This window comes from Ahaetulla prasina, chromosome 1 (genome assembly GCF_028640845.1).
Source record: "Ahaetulla prasina isolate Xishuangbanna chromosome 1, ASM2864084v1, whole genome shotgun sequence".
Lineage (NCBI taxonomy): Eukaryota > Metazoa > Chordata > Lepidosauria > Squamata > Colubridae > Ahaetulla > Ahaetulla prasina.
In genome coordinates this window covers 10,557,881-10,571,490 of record NC_080539.1, presented here as the reverse complement: position 1 = coordinate 10,571,490, position 13,610 = coordinate 10,557,881, and the positions used below count along the sequence as shown (strand labels likewise).

The 13,610-nt window shown below is 42.5% G+C and overlaps 1 protein-coding gene across 1 annotated transcript in view; it reads right to left on the bottom strand.

The window, feature by feature from the left end:
- The window catches only part of LHX1 (LIM homeobox 1), a 90,323-nt gene that overhangs the window by 54,527 nt on the left and 22,186 nt on the right, over positions 1-13,610 (bottom strand). The window contains exon 3 of the mRNA XM_058164165.1: positions 1,110-1,387. Within this exon, the coding sequence (XP_058020148.1) occupies positions 1,110-1,387 (278 nt within the window). The remainder of the gene's footprint in view (positions 1-1,109; positions 1,388-13,610) is intronic.

The window sequence follows — 13,610 nt, the reverse complement described above, 5'->3', positions numbered from 1 at the left end:
CAGAAGTAACCTGCAGTACTGCATTCTTTTTTTTTTTTTAATCAAGTTTTATTTTTTATTTTTTCTTCACACACACACATACACCCCGCACCCACATAGAGTATTAGAACAGAGTATTGGCCATATCATATTTTCTGCCATTTGTCTTATCCAAATACATTTTACTTAGTTACAATTTCTGCCAAAATATTCTTTTTCCATATTTTTTCATCGTATCGTAATATTTCTGTGCTTATTTATATAAACAACATCTTCTTTCACCCTCAAATTCTAATTTCACAATTTTTCATCATATATATCAGCGGTTCTCAACCTGTGGGTCGGGACCCCGTTGGGGGTCGAATGACGATTTGCCAGGGGTCGCCTAAGACCATCGGAAATATGGGATGTATACTTGCGAGTCGAAGAATCGCGCTCTAATGGTTGACTCCACAAGCTAGCTGCAGGCTCTTCAAATTGCTAGCCGAATTCGGCTTCAGGCGCAATGAATTAAAAAAGAGAGAAATCTTTGCTCTGATGTCTCCCTCTCAAGCCAGCTGCAAATCACTCCCAATCGCTAGCCTAATCTGGCTTCAGGCGCGATAAACTTAATAGGGGAGGAGTCTCCACTTTAATGCCTCCGTTCTCAAGGCAATTGCAAGCAGTTCAGATCGCTAGCCAATACGGCTTCAGGCGCGATAAATTCAAAACAAAAATAATTTTATGGTTGGGGTTGCCACATCGTGGGGAATTGTATTAAAGGGGTTGCCACATCATGGGGAATTGTATTAAAGGGGTTGCAGCACTATAAAGGTTGAGAACCACTGATATATATCCTCTTTCAACTTTTCTGATAATTCATTCTTTATCCTGCCTGCAGTACTGCACTCTAACCACTGCGCCACTTGAAACACATCCACTCTCAAAGTAGATTCCCAAACAATCAGTTCAGCCAATGGATGAAGATCTGAATGTGTTCCATGCAAGCCGAAGTCCCAAAATCTGAATCCAGGCAGTCTAGTCTTGAGCAAACTTCAAAAGATCTGGACCGCGATTGTGGCTTCCCCATGGAAGTCCCGCCGTCCCGCCGTCCCGCCATTTCCGCCCCCCTACTCTTCAAACATTCATACCTGGATGACGCGCATGTTAAGGCCAGTCTCCTGTGCCAGCTGCTCACGGATGTGCCTGGTGGGTTTGGGAGTGGCGGCAAAGGCTGCTTTGAGGGTTTCCAGTTGTTTGGCTTTGATGGTGGTGCGGGGCCCTCTCCGTTTGGCCCCCAGGTTTTGGTCGTCGTTCTCATTACTGCCCACCTCCTTGTCGGATATATTGGCGCTTTCCAAGTCCTTGGCGTCATCCTGACTGGGGTCCTGCGAATCCGGGGACAGGCTGGGGTCGCTACCAGTTGTAGCTGCAAGAGGAAGAAGCAGAGGTATACATAAAAAAGGGGATAGAGATTGTGTTACAGGGATTGTGCAATCATTGATATATAACACTAATCAAACACAAATATAAATTTATGTAGCCTGGGTGAAATGCTACCGGTTCGGATCGATTCGCCCGAACCGGTAATAATAAAAGCTACTGGTTTGGGCGAACCAGTAGTAAAAAAAATGCTACCGGTTCGGAACAACTGGTATTCCTGATGATCAGCTGTGCCGCATAATTTATATTTGCTAGAAAGCAGGAAATCTAAATCGCGCAGCACAGCTGTCCCCCTCACCACCACTGTTCTACTTACCTTGGAAAAGGCTTCTTAAGCCTCCTTTTTCAGCGCTGCACAGTAGCGTCTACAGTGCGCTGGTGCACGCAGGGAATCGGTAGCAGACTTTGGAGCATTTCACCACTGGCATCAGCATATATACAAACGCACACACACACAGTATGTGCGTGTGCCTGTGTAATATGTAGATAGTACAATATATTTACCTTAAAGTAAGGTAAACCCATGATAAAAATCACCATAATATGGCACCAGAAAGTCGCAATAGGATAGATGTTATAATTCAATAGGATAGATGTTATAAATCTAAGGAAGCTAACAATCTATCGCAGGGGTGTCAAACTCAAGGCCTGCGGGCCAGATCCACCCTGTGGGGTGCTTAGATCTAGCTTGCGGGGCTGCCCGGGAATAGTGAAGGATCGGCCTGCGGTGCCTCTGCCAGCAAAAATGGAGCTTGGGAGGGCCGCGCATGGCCCTCCCGAGCTCCATTTTTGCTGGCAGAGCCACCACAGGCGCTCCCAACACAAGGGATGTCGAACTGGCCACACACACCCTGGTCGTCCCCCCAGAGGTCAAACACAACCCTGATGTGGCCCTCAATGAGGTCAAGTGACATCCCTGATCTATGGTATAACCATATCCCAGTAGTGAAATCTAATTTTTTTTTACTACCGGTTCTGTGGGCGTGGCTTGGTGGGCGTGGTGTGGCTTGGTGGGCGTGGCGAGGGAAGGACACTACAAAATCTCCATTTCCACCCCTCTCCAGGGAAAGGATACTGCAAAATCCCCATTCCCTCCCCACTCCTGGGGGAAGGATATTGCAAAATCCCCATTCCCAACCCACTCTGGGGCCAGTCAGAGGTGGGTATTTGCCGGTTCCCCGAACTACTCAAAATTTCCGCTACTGGTTCTCCAGAGCCTGTCAGAACCTGCTGGATTTCACCCCGCCATACTCCCAAGCAACGTTCTGTCCTAACAGAACGGCTAAAAGTCTACACACAATGACCAACCCGGATATTGCAACTCTCACAATCGAAAACTACAGAGGCAGCAATTAGAAATTTGCAAATCATTCACCAAGACTTTCTGATCCCTAATAGAGCAATGCGCTCAGAGAGATGCCCCCATCTTAAAATAAGCGGAAGACAGCTTGAAGGAGGACAGGGATAATAATAATAATAATAATAATAATAATAATAATAATAATAATAATAATAATAATAATAATAATAATAATAATAATAATAATAATAATGTGTATACTGTCATTTTGTGTAAATAATAATAATAATAATTATTATTATTATAAAATTATTATAATAATAAAATTATTATAAGCAGATCCCAGTACTGCAGAAGGCCACCTTACTGGGATCTGCTCGTATAATTCACCAATACATCACGCAGTCCTAAACGCTTGGGAAGTGCTCGACTAGTGATCTGTGATACAAAATCCAGCATAATTATCTTGTTTGCTGTGTATACTGTCATTTTGTGTAAATAAAGTAATAATAATAACAACAATAACAACAACAACAACAATAACAATAACAGAGTTGGAAGGGACCTTGGAGGCCTTCTAGTCCAACCCCCTGCCCAGGCAGGAAACCCTACACCATCTCAGACAGATGGTTATCTAACATTTTCTTAAAAATTTCCAGTGTTGGAGAATTCACAACTTCTGCAGGCAAGTTGTTCCACTTATTAATTGTTCTAACTGTCAGGAAATTTCTCCTTAGTTCTAAGTTGCTTCTCTCCTTGATTATTTTCCACCCATTGCTTCTTGTCCTGTCTTCAGGTGCTTTGGAGAATAGCTTGACTCCCTCTTCTTTGTGGCAACCCCTGAGATATCGGAACACTGCTATCATGTCTCCCCTAGTCCTTCTTTTTATTAAACTAGACATACCCAGTTCCTGCAACTGTTCTTCATATATTTTAGCCTCCAGTCCCCTCATCATCTTTGTTACTCTTCTCTGCACTCTTTCTAGAGCCTCAGCATCTTTTTTACATCGCGGCGACCAAAACTGAACAAGGTTTGTGAACAAGGGAATCAAAACAGCGTTGTGTGGTCAGTACATTGGACTTGAGGCTCCACCTTAATAAACAGCTGAGCTAAACTATTGAGAAGAACCATCCATCTTCACTCTGAAATCCTCACAGCTGTATTTCACAGTGGTTGGTGGATCTCTAATAACATTAAACTTGGTAGATCGTGGAAAAACTAATATTCTGCCTCTCTCTGATCTCCGCTGGCTAAAAGCAGTGGAGCAACTTACTTAACAACCGCCTTGCTTAGCGACAGAAACTCTGTGGTCATCAGCACTGATGGCATTACCTAGACTGGTAATGAAACGTCTGCAGGAAAACAACCAAGCTCAAAGAGCACCAAGGTTTCATTATTATTTTATTATTTAAATGTTTGATTTTACTTAAATCTATGGGCCACCCAACTCCACTGAATTCTGGAGACGATTCTGATAAGCAGCCTTTGAGAATGGCAATACCACATTTTTTTTTCAAGCTAGCCACGCAAGATGCTATATGGGAAGATCCTATAGATTTCTATACAGAATAGCATAGCATAGCATAGCATAGCATAGCATAGCATAGCATAGCATAGCATAGCATAGCATAGCATAGCATAGAATTCTTTAGTGACCAAATGTGATTGGACACACAAGGAATTTGTCTTTGGTGCATATGCTCTCGGAGGACATAAAAGAAAAGATACGTTCGTCAAGAATCATAAGGTACAACACTTAATGATAGTCATAGGGAACAAATATGCAATCAAATCATATTAGGAAACAATCAATATAAATCGTAAGGATACCAGCAACAAGATCATAGTCATACAGTCATAAGTGGAGGGTGATGGGAACGATGAGGAGATTAATAGTAGTGCAGACTTAGTGAATAGTTTGACAGTGTTGAGGGAATTATTTGTTTAGCAGAGTGATGGCGTTTGGGAAAAAATTGTCCTTGTGTCTAGTTGTTCTAGTGTGCAGTGCTCTATAGCGTCGTTTTGAGGGTAGGAGTTGAAACAATTTATGTCCAGGATATGAGGGATCTGGAAATATTTCCACAGCCCTCTTTTTGACTCCTGCAGTATACAGGTCCTCAATGGAAGGCAGGTTGGTAGCCATTGTTTTTTCCGAAGTTCTAATTATCCTCTGAAGTCTGTGTCTGTCTTGTTGGGTTGCGTAACCAAACCAGACGGTTATAGAGGTGCAGATGAGAGACTCAATAAACATCCCATCAAATATTCCCATGAGATTTTCCCTCAGGTAAATGTAAGAAGAATTTCTGCCTTAAATATGTATTTTAAGCATTTTTCCTGGAGGCCAATGGTATTCGATAGCACATGATTATTTAGAGAATCAGTCTGATCTAGTGATCTAAAGCAAGGGTCTCCAACCCTGTCAGCTTTAAGACTTGTGGACTTCAACTCCCAGCAAAGCTGGCTGAGGTACTCTGGGAGTTGAAGTCCACAAGTCTTAAAGTTGACAAGGTTGGAGACCCCTGATCTAAAGCACCAGGCTAGAAACCGGGAGACTATGAGTTCTAGTCCTGCCTTAGGCATGAAAACTGACTGGGTGACTTTGGACCAGTCCCTCTTTTTCAATCCAACCCAATTCAAAGGGTTGTTGTAAGGAAACTAGGAGAAGGAAGAAACAGCAGTCACGTTCGCCCGCTTGAGTTATTTATAAAATCATAAAGGTGGGAAAAATAAATAATAAACGTAATTAAAATAAATAAATAAAATGCCATCTCTGCCGGACCGTGTCTTAGATGTCACATGAAGAAACCCCTCCTTTCCTAAACTTAAAATTAAATAATAAATTAAATAAATAAAAAATTAAATTAAACTTAAATTCTTAAACTCGCTCCATTTTATTTTATTTTTTTTGCTTTTTAAACTTAAGAGAAGAAAGGCTGTGTTAACAATTTCTCACACGGGAGTGAAAATTGTTCCCAAGTTGCCCATCTTCTTCTTCCTCTCCCTCCCTACAAGCCTTCACACTTTTACACGTGTACACACTGACACGTGGGTGTGAAAACTGACCCGGGCACCTCCGTGTTAAGTCTGCCTGGCCAAACATTGGCCTGGCCTGTGAATTTCTTCACTGCCCTTCACCCAACGCCTGGCTTTCTCTCCTCCCCTCCCCAAACAGCTTTCCAGCAAAATCCACATGGCCCGTCTTTCGGTCCTCCCCCCAGTGCTGTTTTTCCAAAAGGAAGGGACCCATAGACACCTCATGGCTTGCTCCGCCCCGTAAGTTTACAACCAAGTGTGGATAGCAAGTTATACACATCCCCGACCCGTGATCTGCTTTGTCTGGTGTGACTTTATTAACACACACACATCCCACCAAAAGAAACAAACAAGCCGGCTGAAAATCAGACTCGGCAAGCAACACCACCCTATCACTTCAAATATTTGTCTGACATTCAGTCAATCTTTCCGGCCCACTGAATTGATTCTCATCCGCAAGAAAGCTTACAGCCTTTTCTCCAATCCAGACACCCCCCCCACCCCATCCACCACCCCCTCTCCATTCCTAAATAACAAAATAGTTTTCTTTCCTAACTGTGATGCATAGAAGGAAGCCAAAGAAAGGGGCAACCACGAAGAGAAAAGTAGAGAAAGGAGAGATGGGGGGAAAACAAACAAACACCCATGAACGACAAATAGGAAAGGGTGCAGCTTTGCAGAAGACTGAGAAATGATTTAGATGAAGAAGGGAATGAACAAAAGCCCAGCCTAGAAGACAAAATGAAATATATATGTATATGTGTGTCTACAATTCAGATACATTTTATTCCAAATTAATGCCTATAGAATTAAGCATGGAAAAGCTTCTAAAGTCTGCTAAGGATTGAGCTCTCTTCTAAGCACGGCCCATTTCTAAATTCCGCATTATTATTATTGGTTTACTTTATTTATTAATTATATCCCGCACTAATGTGATTGTTTATTGATCTATTTTACTTATTAATTACATTTATATACCACCGCACCTCACCATCAATCTTACAAGATGAAAGAAACAACGGTATAATAATAGGGCCGCGGTGTGGCTCAGGCTGTAAGAAGCCTGTTACTAAACACAGCTGCCTGCAATTACTGCAGGCTCGAGTCCCACCAGGCCCAAGGTTGGCTCAGCCTTCCATCCTTTATAAGGTAGGTAAAATGAGGACCCAGATTGTTGGGGGGGAAATAAGTTGACTTTGTATATAAATATACAAATAGAATGAGACTATTGCCTTACACAATGTAAGCCGCCCTGAGTCTTCGGAGAAGGGCGGGATATAAATGTAAATAAATAAATAAAAAATAATATTGTTGTTGTTGTTTTCATATTGTAAGATTGACATATTGTAAGATGGACATATTGTCCATGGGGTCGCGATGGGTCGGACACGACTTCACAACTAACAACAACAAAAAGACAGTGAGATAGGCGGCATATAAATGTAATTAATAAGTAAAATAGATCAATAAACAACCATAATAGTGCAGAATGGACTACAGTGCAGAATGGACTATTATAATGATATAATAATATTGTTTGTTTATGTTATCCAATTTACAGAACTCTAGGTGAAGGATCCCAGTTCAAAACATTCCCTAAATTCATACAAAATTAACATGAAAAAAAAATGCACACCCACAAGAAGAAAAGGGGGGAAAAGGCAGTTTTATCGACAATAATTAATCATGTCTCTCAAGTTCCTGATCCCTATACCAGAGAGAATTGTTAATATTGGTGCTGTTGTTATTATGATAATATTGTTACTATTACTGCTGGTATCCCTTCAAATGGTTTAAGTGTGAAGGGTGATAAGTGATACGGGTGATAAATTTAGGGAGGCCATGTGGATTTACTGATCAGCTCATCAGGAATGTGTGATAGTTTGACAGGGGTTCCCAATTTGGGGGTGCGATAGTCACAAAATCACACTCACGATTCATCCTTCGTTCATCCTTAACGTCTCTACGTATCCTTAAATTTATCCTCACTTTATCCTTAACGTATGAAAGCAGCCTTAAATTTATCCTTAAATTATACAAAAGAAATGGAGAAAGCTTTCCAGAAACCAGGAAAGGAATTTGGGGTGGAAGGTATTTAAACTCTTCCAGTCCCCTAAAATAAATCTCTGCTATGAAAATATCACATCTTAAAGCTTTCTGTTTTTTGGTACGGCTTTGCTCTGGAGATTCTAGGATAAGAAAAAAGGAAGCTCCCGAAAGTCTAAATCATCTGCTACTGGATTAAAGAGAGAAGGGTTCAAATCACTTTCTGAGCTTTAAAATCACTGCTTGATCTATGTTATAGGTTCACTGTCAGAATAAAATGGAATATCCCAGATAAGCCACCCTGAGCTCTTAAGGTGTGTGGGGGTGGGGGGAAGAAAGAAAGAAAGAAAGAGGTTATAAGTGTGAAGTATAAATGCACCACAACAGCAATTGTAGCTATTGTGTGCTTGGGAAATTCTAGATTTGGGATTTAATATTCCCAAAGGGCCTCTGGTGGCTCAGACTGCTAAAACAGTCTGTTATTAACACAGCTGCTTGCAATTATTGCAGGTTCAAGTCCCACCAGGCCCAAGGTTGACTCAGCCTTACATCCTTTATAAGGTAGGTAAAATGAGGACCCAGATTGTTGGGGGCAATAAGTTGACTTTGTATATAAATATACAAATAGGATGAAGACTATTGCTTGACATAGTGTAAGCCGCCCTGAGTCTTCGGAGAAGGGCGGGATATAAATGCAAATAAAAAAAATATATCATGTAAAGCGTCCTTTCTTGATAAAAAAAAATACATAGTAATTTAACATAATATATACAAGGTAAAGGTTTCCCCTGTCCAGTTTTGACCGACTCTATTATCTATAATAATTAAACATAATTTCATGTGTCTTCTCTTGATTGAAATAAATAGGAGTTGCAAGTGTGATACCTCCCAGTTATTTATTTATTCCAATATTTCATATTGCTGTCCCCCCCACCTTCAAAAAATTTTTTGCCCCCCTCAGGGCAGCATGGAATATTTTAAAATCTGCTCTTTGCATTAAAAAAAACAATAAAAATAGAATTTAAAAAATATCCCCGTTGTTGGTGAAAAACACACAGCATGTCAAAGAGAGCAGAAATAATATGAGATATGTAAAAGAACTGAAAATGAAGTCCTTGCTTAAAAAAAATTAGATATCAAAGAAATTCAAATGCCTGGCAAAAAAAACACCCCGAAATGCACTTGCAGATAACGTAAAGAAATGGTGGGTAGAATTAGGTGTGTTTTATTAGGGAGGTTTTCCAGAAATCAGGAGGGATTAAGCAGGAAGGAGGAGTCAATTCTAGATATTCACCTCTTGTGCCCCAAACAGAGAATAAACGTAGACTCTTAAAACTTAAGGCCTTTGATTATCTAAAGCAGTAATTTCCAACCTTGGCAATTTCATGATGTGCGGACTTCAACTCCCAGAATTCCCCTATCCAAATGCTGGCTGGGGAATTCTGGGAGTTGAAGTCCATTCAAAGTAAAATTGCCACTGTTTTCAAGCTCTGTCAAATGCACTACCCAATTTTTATTTATTTATTTATTTAGTCACAACAGTATATATAAGCATAAGCATGAAAGTAATTATATAATATATAAGCATATATATAAGTATGTAATAACTATATTAATCGGATATAATGAAATATAAATTTACTTTATATATTATATAATATATAATATATATTATATAAATATTTATATACTTATAAAATATAATTTTACTGCTCTATCAAGCTTGCAGATTTATTAACTGTCTCCTGATCTTGTTGATGGATTAGCAAAATCCTGATTTGGGAGTCTTCTATTCAGATAATGCTCTTTGTATTTATCTATGTTATTGGAAAGATAACTTTCAAAGATGATATGGAAGATAATTATTTGGTGAGCCGGTTTGGTCTAGTGGTGAAGGCACCATATAGAAACCAGGAGACAGGAAGTTCTAGTCCCGCCTTCTCCCTGAAACCCGGATAGATGACTTTGGGCCAGTCACTAGGAGACAGTGAGTTCAAGTCCTGCCTTAGGCATGAAAAGTGGCTGGGTAACTTTGGGCCAATCACCAGAGGTAATGGTGAATTCTAGACCTGCCTTCTGCAGGAAATCCACATGGATGAGTGTTGATCAATCATCAGGAGATTGTAAATTCTAGTCCATGAATGTCGGCTGGGTGACTTTGAACCAATCACTTTATCTCAGCCCAATCCACCTCATAGGATTGTTGTTGTAGGGAAAATAGGAGGAGGGAAATTAGGTGTGTTTGCTGCCTTGAGTTACTTAAAACAGGGGTCTCCAACCTTGGAAACTTTAAGACTTGTGGACTTCAACTCCCAGAGTTCCTCAGCCAGCAAAGCTGGCTGAGGAACTCTGAGAGTTGAAGTCCACAAGTCTTAAAGTTCCCAGGGTTGGAGACCCCTGACTTAAAAAGTAATGAAAATGGGATTAAAATAAATAAATACAGGCAGTCCTCGACTTACAACAGTTCATTTAGTGACCGCTCAAACTTACAACGGTACTGAAAAATGTGACTCATGACAGTTTTTCACCCGACCATTGCGGCATCCCCATGGTTGCGTGATCCGAATTCAGATGCTCGGCATCTGACTCATATTTAAGACGGTTGCAGTGTCCCAGAGTCATGTGATCCTCTTTTGTCACCTTCTGACAAGCAAAGTCAACGAGCAAGCTAGATTCACTTAACAACCGGCTTACTAATTTAACTATTGCAGTGATTCACTTAGCAGCGGTGGTCAGAAAGGTCATAAAACGGGGCAAAACTCCCTTAACCACAGTCTCACTTAGCAACAGAAATTTGGGGCTCAGCGTGGCAAAGGCAAGATATATAGGGTGGGGTGGGGCGGGGGGGTGGGGCGGAGCCAGATGGTGGTGTGATTTGCTGGTTGTCCAAACTACTCAAAATTTCCACTACCGGTTCGTCTGAACCGGTCTGAACCGTCTGAATATCATCTCTGGCTCAGTTGTGGTCATAAGTCAAGAACTACCTGCATTTCAAGGGAGGATCTAATTCGACTCGTATGGTTAGAAAGAATTAATATCACCTTTTGCAATCCTCTAACAAGCAAAGCCAAGGGGAAAGCCGGGTTCGCTTAACAACCGTGTTACTAATGTAACGACTGCAGGGGTTTGCTTAACAACTCTGGAAAGAAAGGTCGTAAAATGGGGCAAATATCACTTAACTAATGTCTCACTTAATAACAGAAATGTTGGGCTCAATTGTGATTGTAAGTCGAGGACTACCTGTATGAAGGAGCTCCTGACAGCTTGTTGAGAGATTTGGGGATCACCTTGGTTGGAGTGGATGCTTTTTATGCTATACTTTTAACTAATAGGTAAAGGTAAAGATTCCCCTCGCACTTATGTGCTAGTCGTTCCTGACTCTAGGGGGTGGTGCTTATCTCCGTTTCAAAGCCGAAGAGCCAGCGCTGTCTGAAGACGTCTCTGTGGTCATGTGGCTGGCATGACTGAACGCCAAAGGCACACGGAACGCTGTTACCTTCCCACCAAAGGTGGTCCCTATTTTTCTACTTGCATTTTTTCTACGTGCTTTCGAACTGCTAGGTTAGAAGAAGCTGGGATGAGGAACGGGAGCTCACCCCCGTTACGCAGCACTAGGGATTCGAACCGCTGAACTGCTGGCCTTTCAATCGACAAGGCTCAGCATCTTAGCCACTGGGCCATTTATTTATTATTATTTAACTAATAATAAAGCTTAAAAATCCCTTATTTTCTGGCATGATGGCTGTTGATCGCCTGGGAATGTCATCTCTGCCTCAACACTGGACAAAACAGAATCCCCAGCACCTTTTCTGAATGGCAACTTTTATTAACAGCTTCGGTGAGCTGCATTTCATTTAACCCAATGCACAGATTGGCTCGATGGGTGAATGCCTCAGATGAAGCCAGCTGCAGCTCACAAAAGCCGCTGCCTTTTCATAAAGTTTGTTAGTCGGACAACTTGCCGCGGGTGGGGTGGGGTGGGGTGGGCTCTGTGTTCTATTTTGTTATAATATAATGCCGATATGTTCTCTGTCCCTTTTGGAAAACCTCTGCTTTTTTTTGCTATCGTAAAATAATCTTCTATATAGACCAGGTCAGTGGTGGTATTCAGCCGGTTCTATCCTGTTTGTGTGAACCGGTTCTATCCAGATCGTGTGAACCGGTAGCAGCGGCTGCAGGAGGCACCGCCCACCTGCCCGAACATCATCACATCCTGTTTTTGACGCTCTGTTGTGACTCCAGCCCCCGAATCTGGCCCCATGCTTGAAAGTGACTCCGAGAGTGAGGGGGAAGGGCCGGTAAGGCTTACCTCAGGAGCACCGATTCCTTTGGCTCGGCTCCAGGAGCCAGAACCAGACCAGTCGGAGGACGTAATGAGGCCGTCATCCCCTGATTCCTCCCTTCCCAAGGCTACGCCTTCAGACCCAGCTGATAATAATCAAGTTTGGCTTGACCCGCGCTTCAGAAGATTAGAGAGGCAGCGTCATCAAAAGGAAGGGTGGGGCTCCACAGGATATATAAGGAGCTTTGGGACTGCTCTCACTCCACGGGAAGCAAAAGTTTAGCTGAACCGTTTCAAAAAGAGCTGAAAGTCTTGCTAGATGAATCATTTGTTTGAACTTTGGCAGGCAGTTGCGATTTCTCTGCCAGGACTGATAAGAGCCGTGAATCCACTGGCTGAAGGCCAGCTCGTTGCTCTGAAGTGGGGAAGGAGACAGAACACGCTCTGTGCATGCGCGGAAGGCCCTGCGCGCACGCTCACATTTGTGAACTGGTAGCAAAGGTAAATGAATACCACCCCTGAACCAGGGGGCGTCAAACTCAAGATCCAGCCTGCAGGGTGCTTAGATTTGGCCTGCGGATCCGCCCTGGAAACAACGAAGGACTGACCTACGGTGCCTCTGCTAGCAAAAATGGAGCTCGGGACGGCCGCGTGCAGCCTTTCTGGGCTCTTGTTTTTGCTGGCAGAGGGTTGTAGGAGGCCGTCGCAGCCGAAAATGGAGCTCAGGAGCCCATTTTCACTGGCAGTGCTGTCGGGCCACCATAGGCGCTCCCGACACAAGTGATGTCGAGCTGCTACGTCCCCCCTGCCCCCCTCCCCGCCGAGATCAACCACAACCCTGATGCGGCCCTCCATGAAATCGAGTTTGACACCCCTGATATAGCGGGTCCTTGGTGCTCTCTGAGCTTGGTTGTTTTCTTGCAGACGTTTCATTACCAAACTAGGTAATCTCATCAGTGGTTGGTAGGGAGTGGGGTTTGCTCTCATTTTATATTTCGGTGGCTTACCCTGTCAGTAGGAGTGGGTGTATTCTTGGAGGTTCTTTGGTTGGGCTGTTTACTGAAAGCTTGTCCGGAATATTGTTTGCTTCTTGATTGTTGGCCTAACAATGGTATAATACTAAGATTAACATTTGACCAACGCTCAAGAAGTAAACAATACCCCAAACAAGCTAACAGTAAACAGTTCAACCAAGGAACCTCCAAAACCATTTTCACTCCCATTGACAGGGCAAGCCACCAAAATATAAAATGAGAGCAAACCCTTCCTCCTTACTAGCACTGATGATGTTACCTAGTTAGGTAACGAAACGTTTGCGAGAAAACAACCAAGAACAGAGACCACCAAGGATCTCTTCATTTTAAGCCCTGAGCTACAAATATCGATAATCTCCTATATTTAAACAACAACAACAACCCGACAACCTCCAGTTCGCGTCTTCACTTGTGGGGTGCCGCAGGGGTCGATTCTCTCGCCCCTTCTGTTCAACATCTATATGAAGCCGCTGGGTGAGATCATCAGTGGCTTTGGTGTGAGGTACCAGCTGT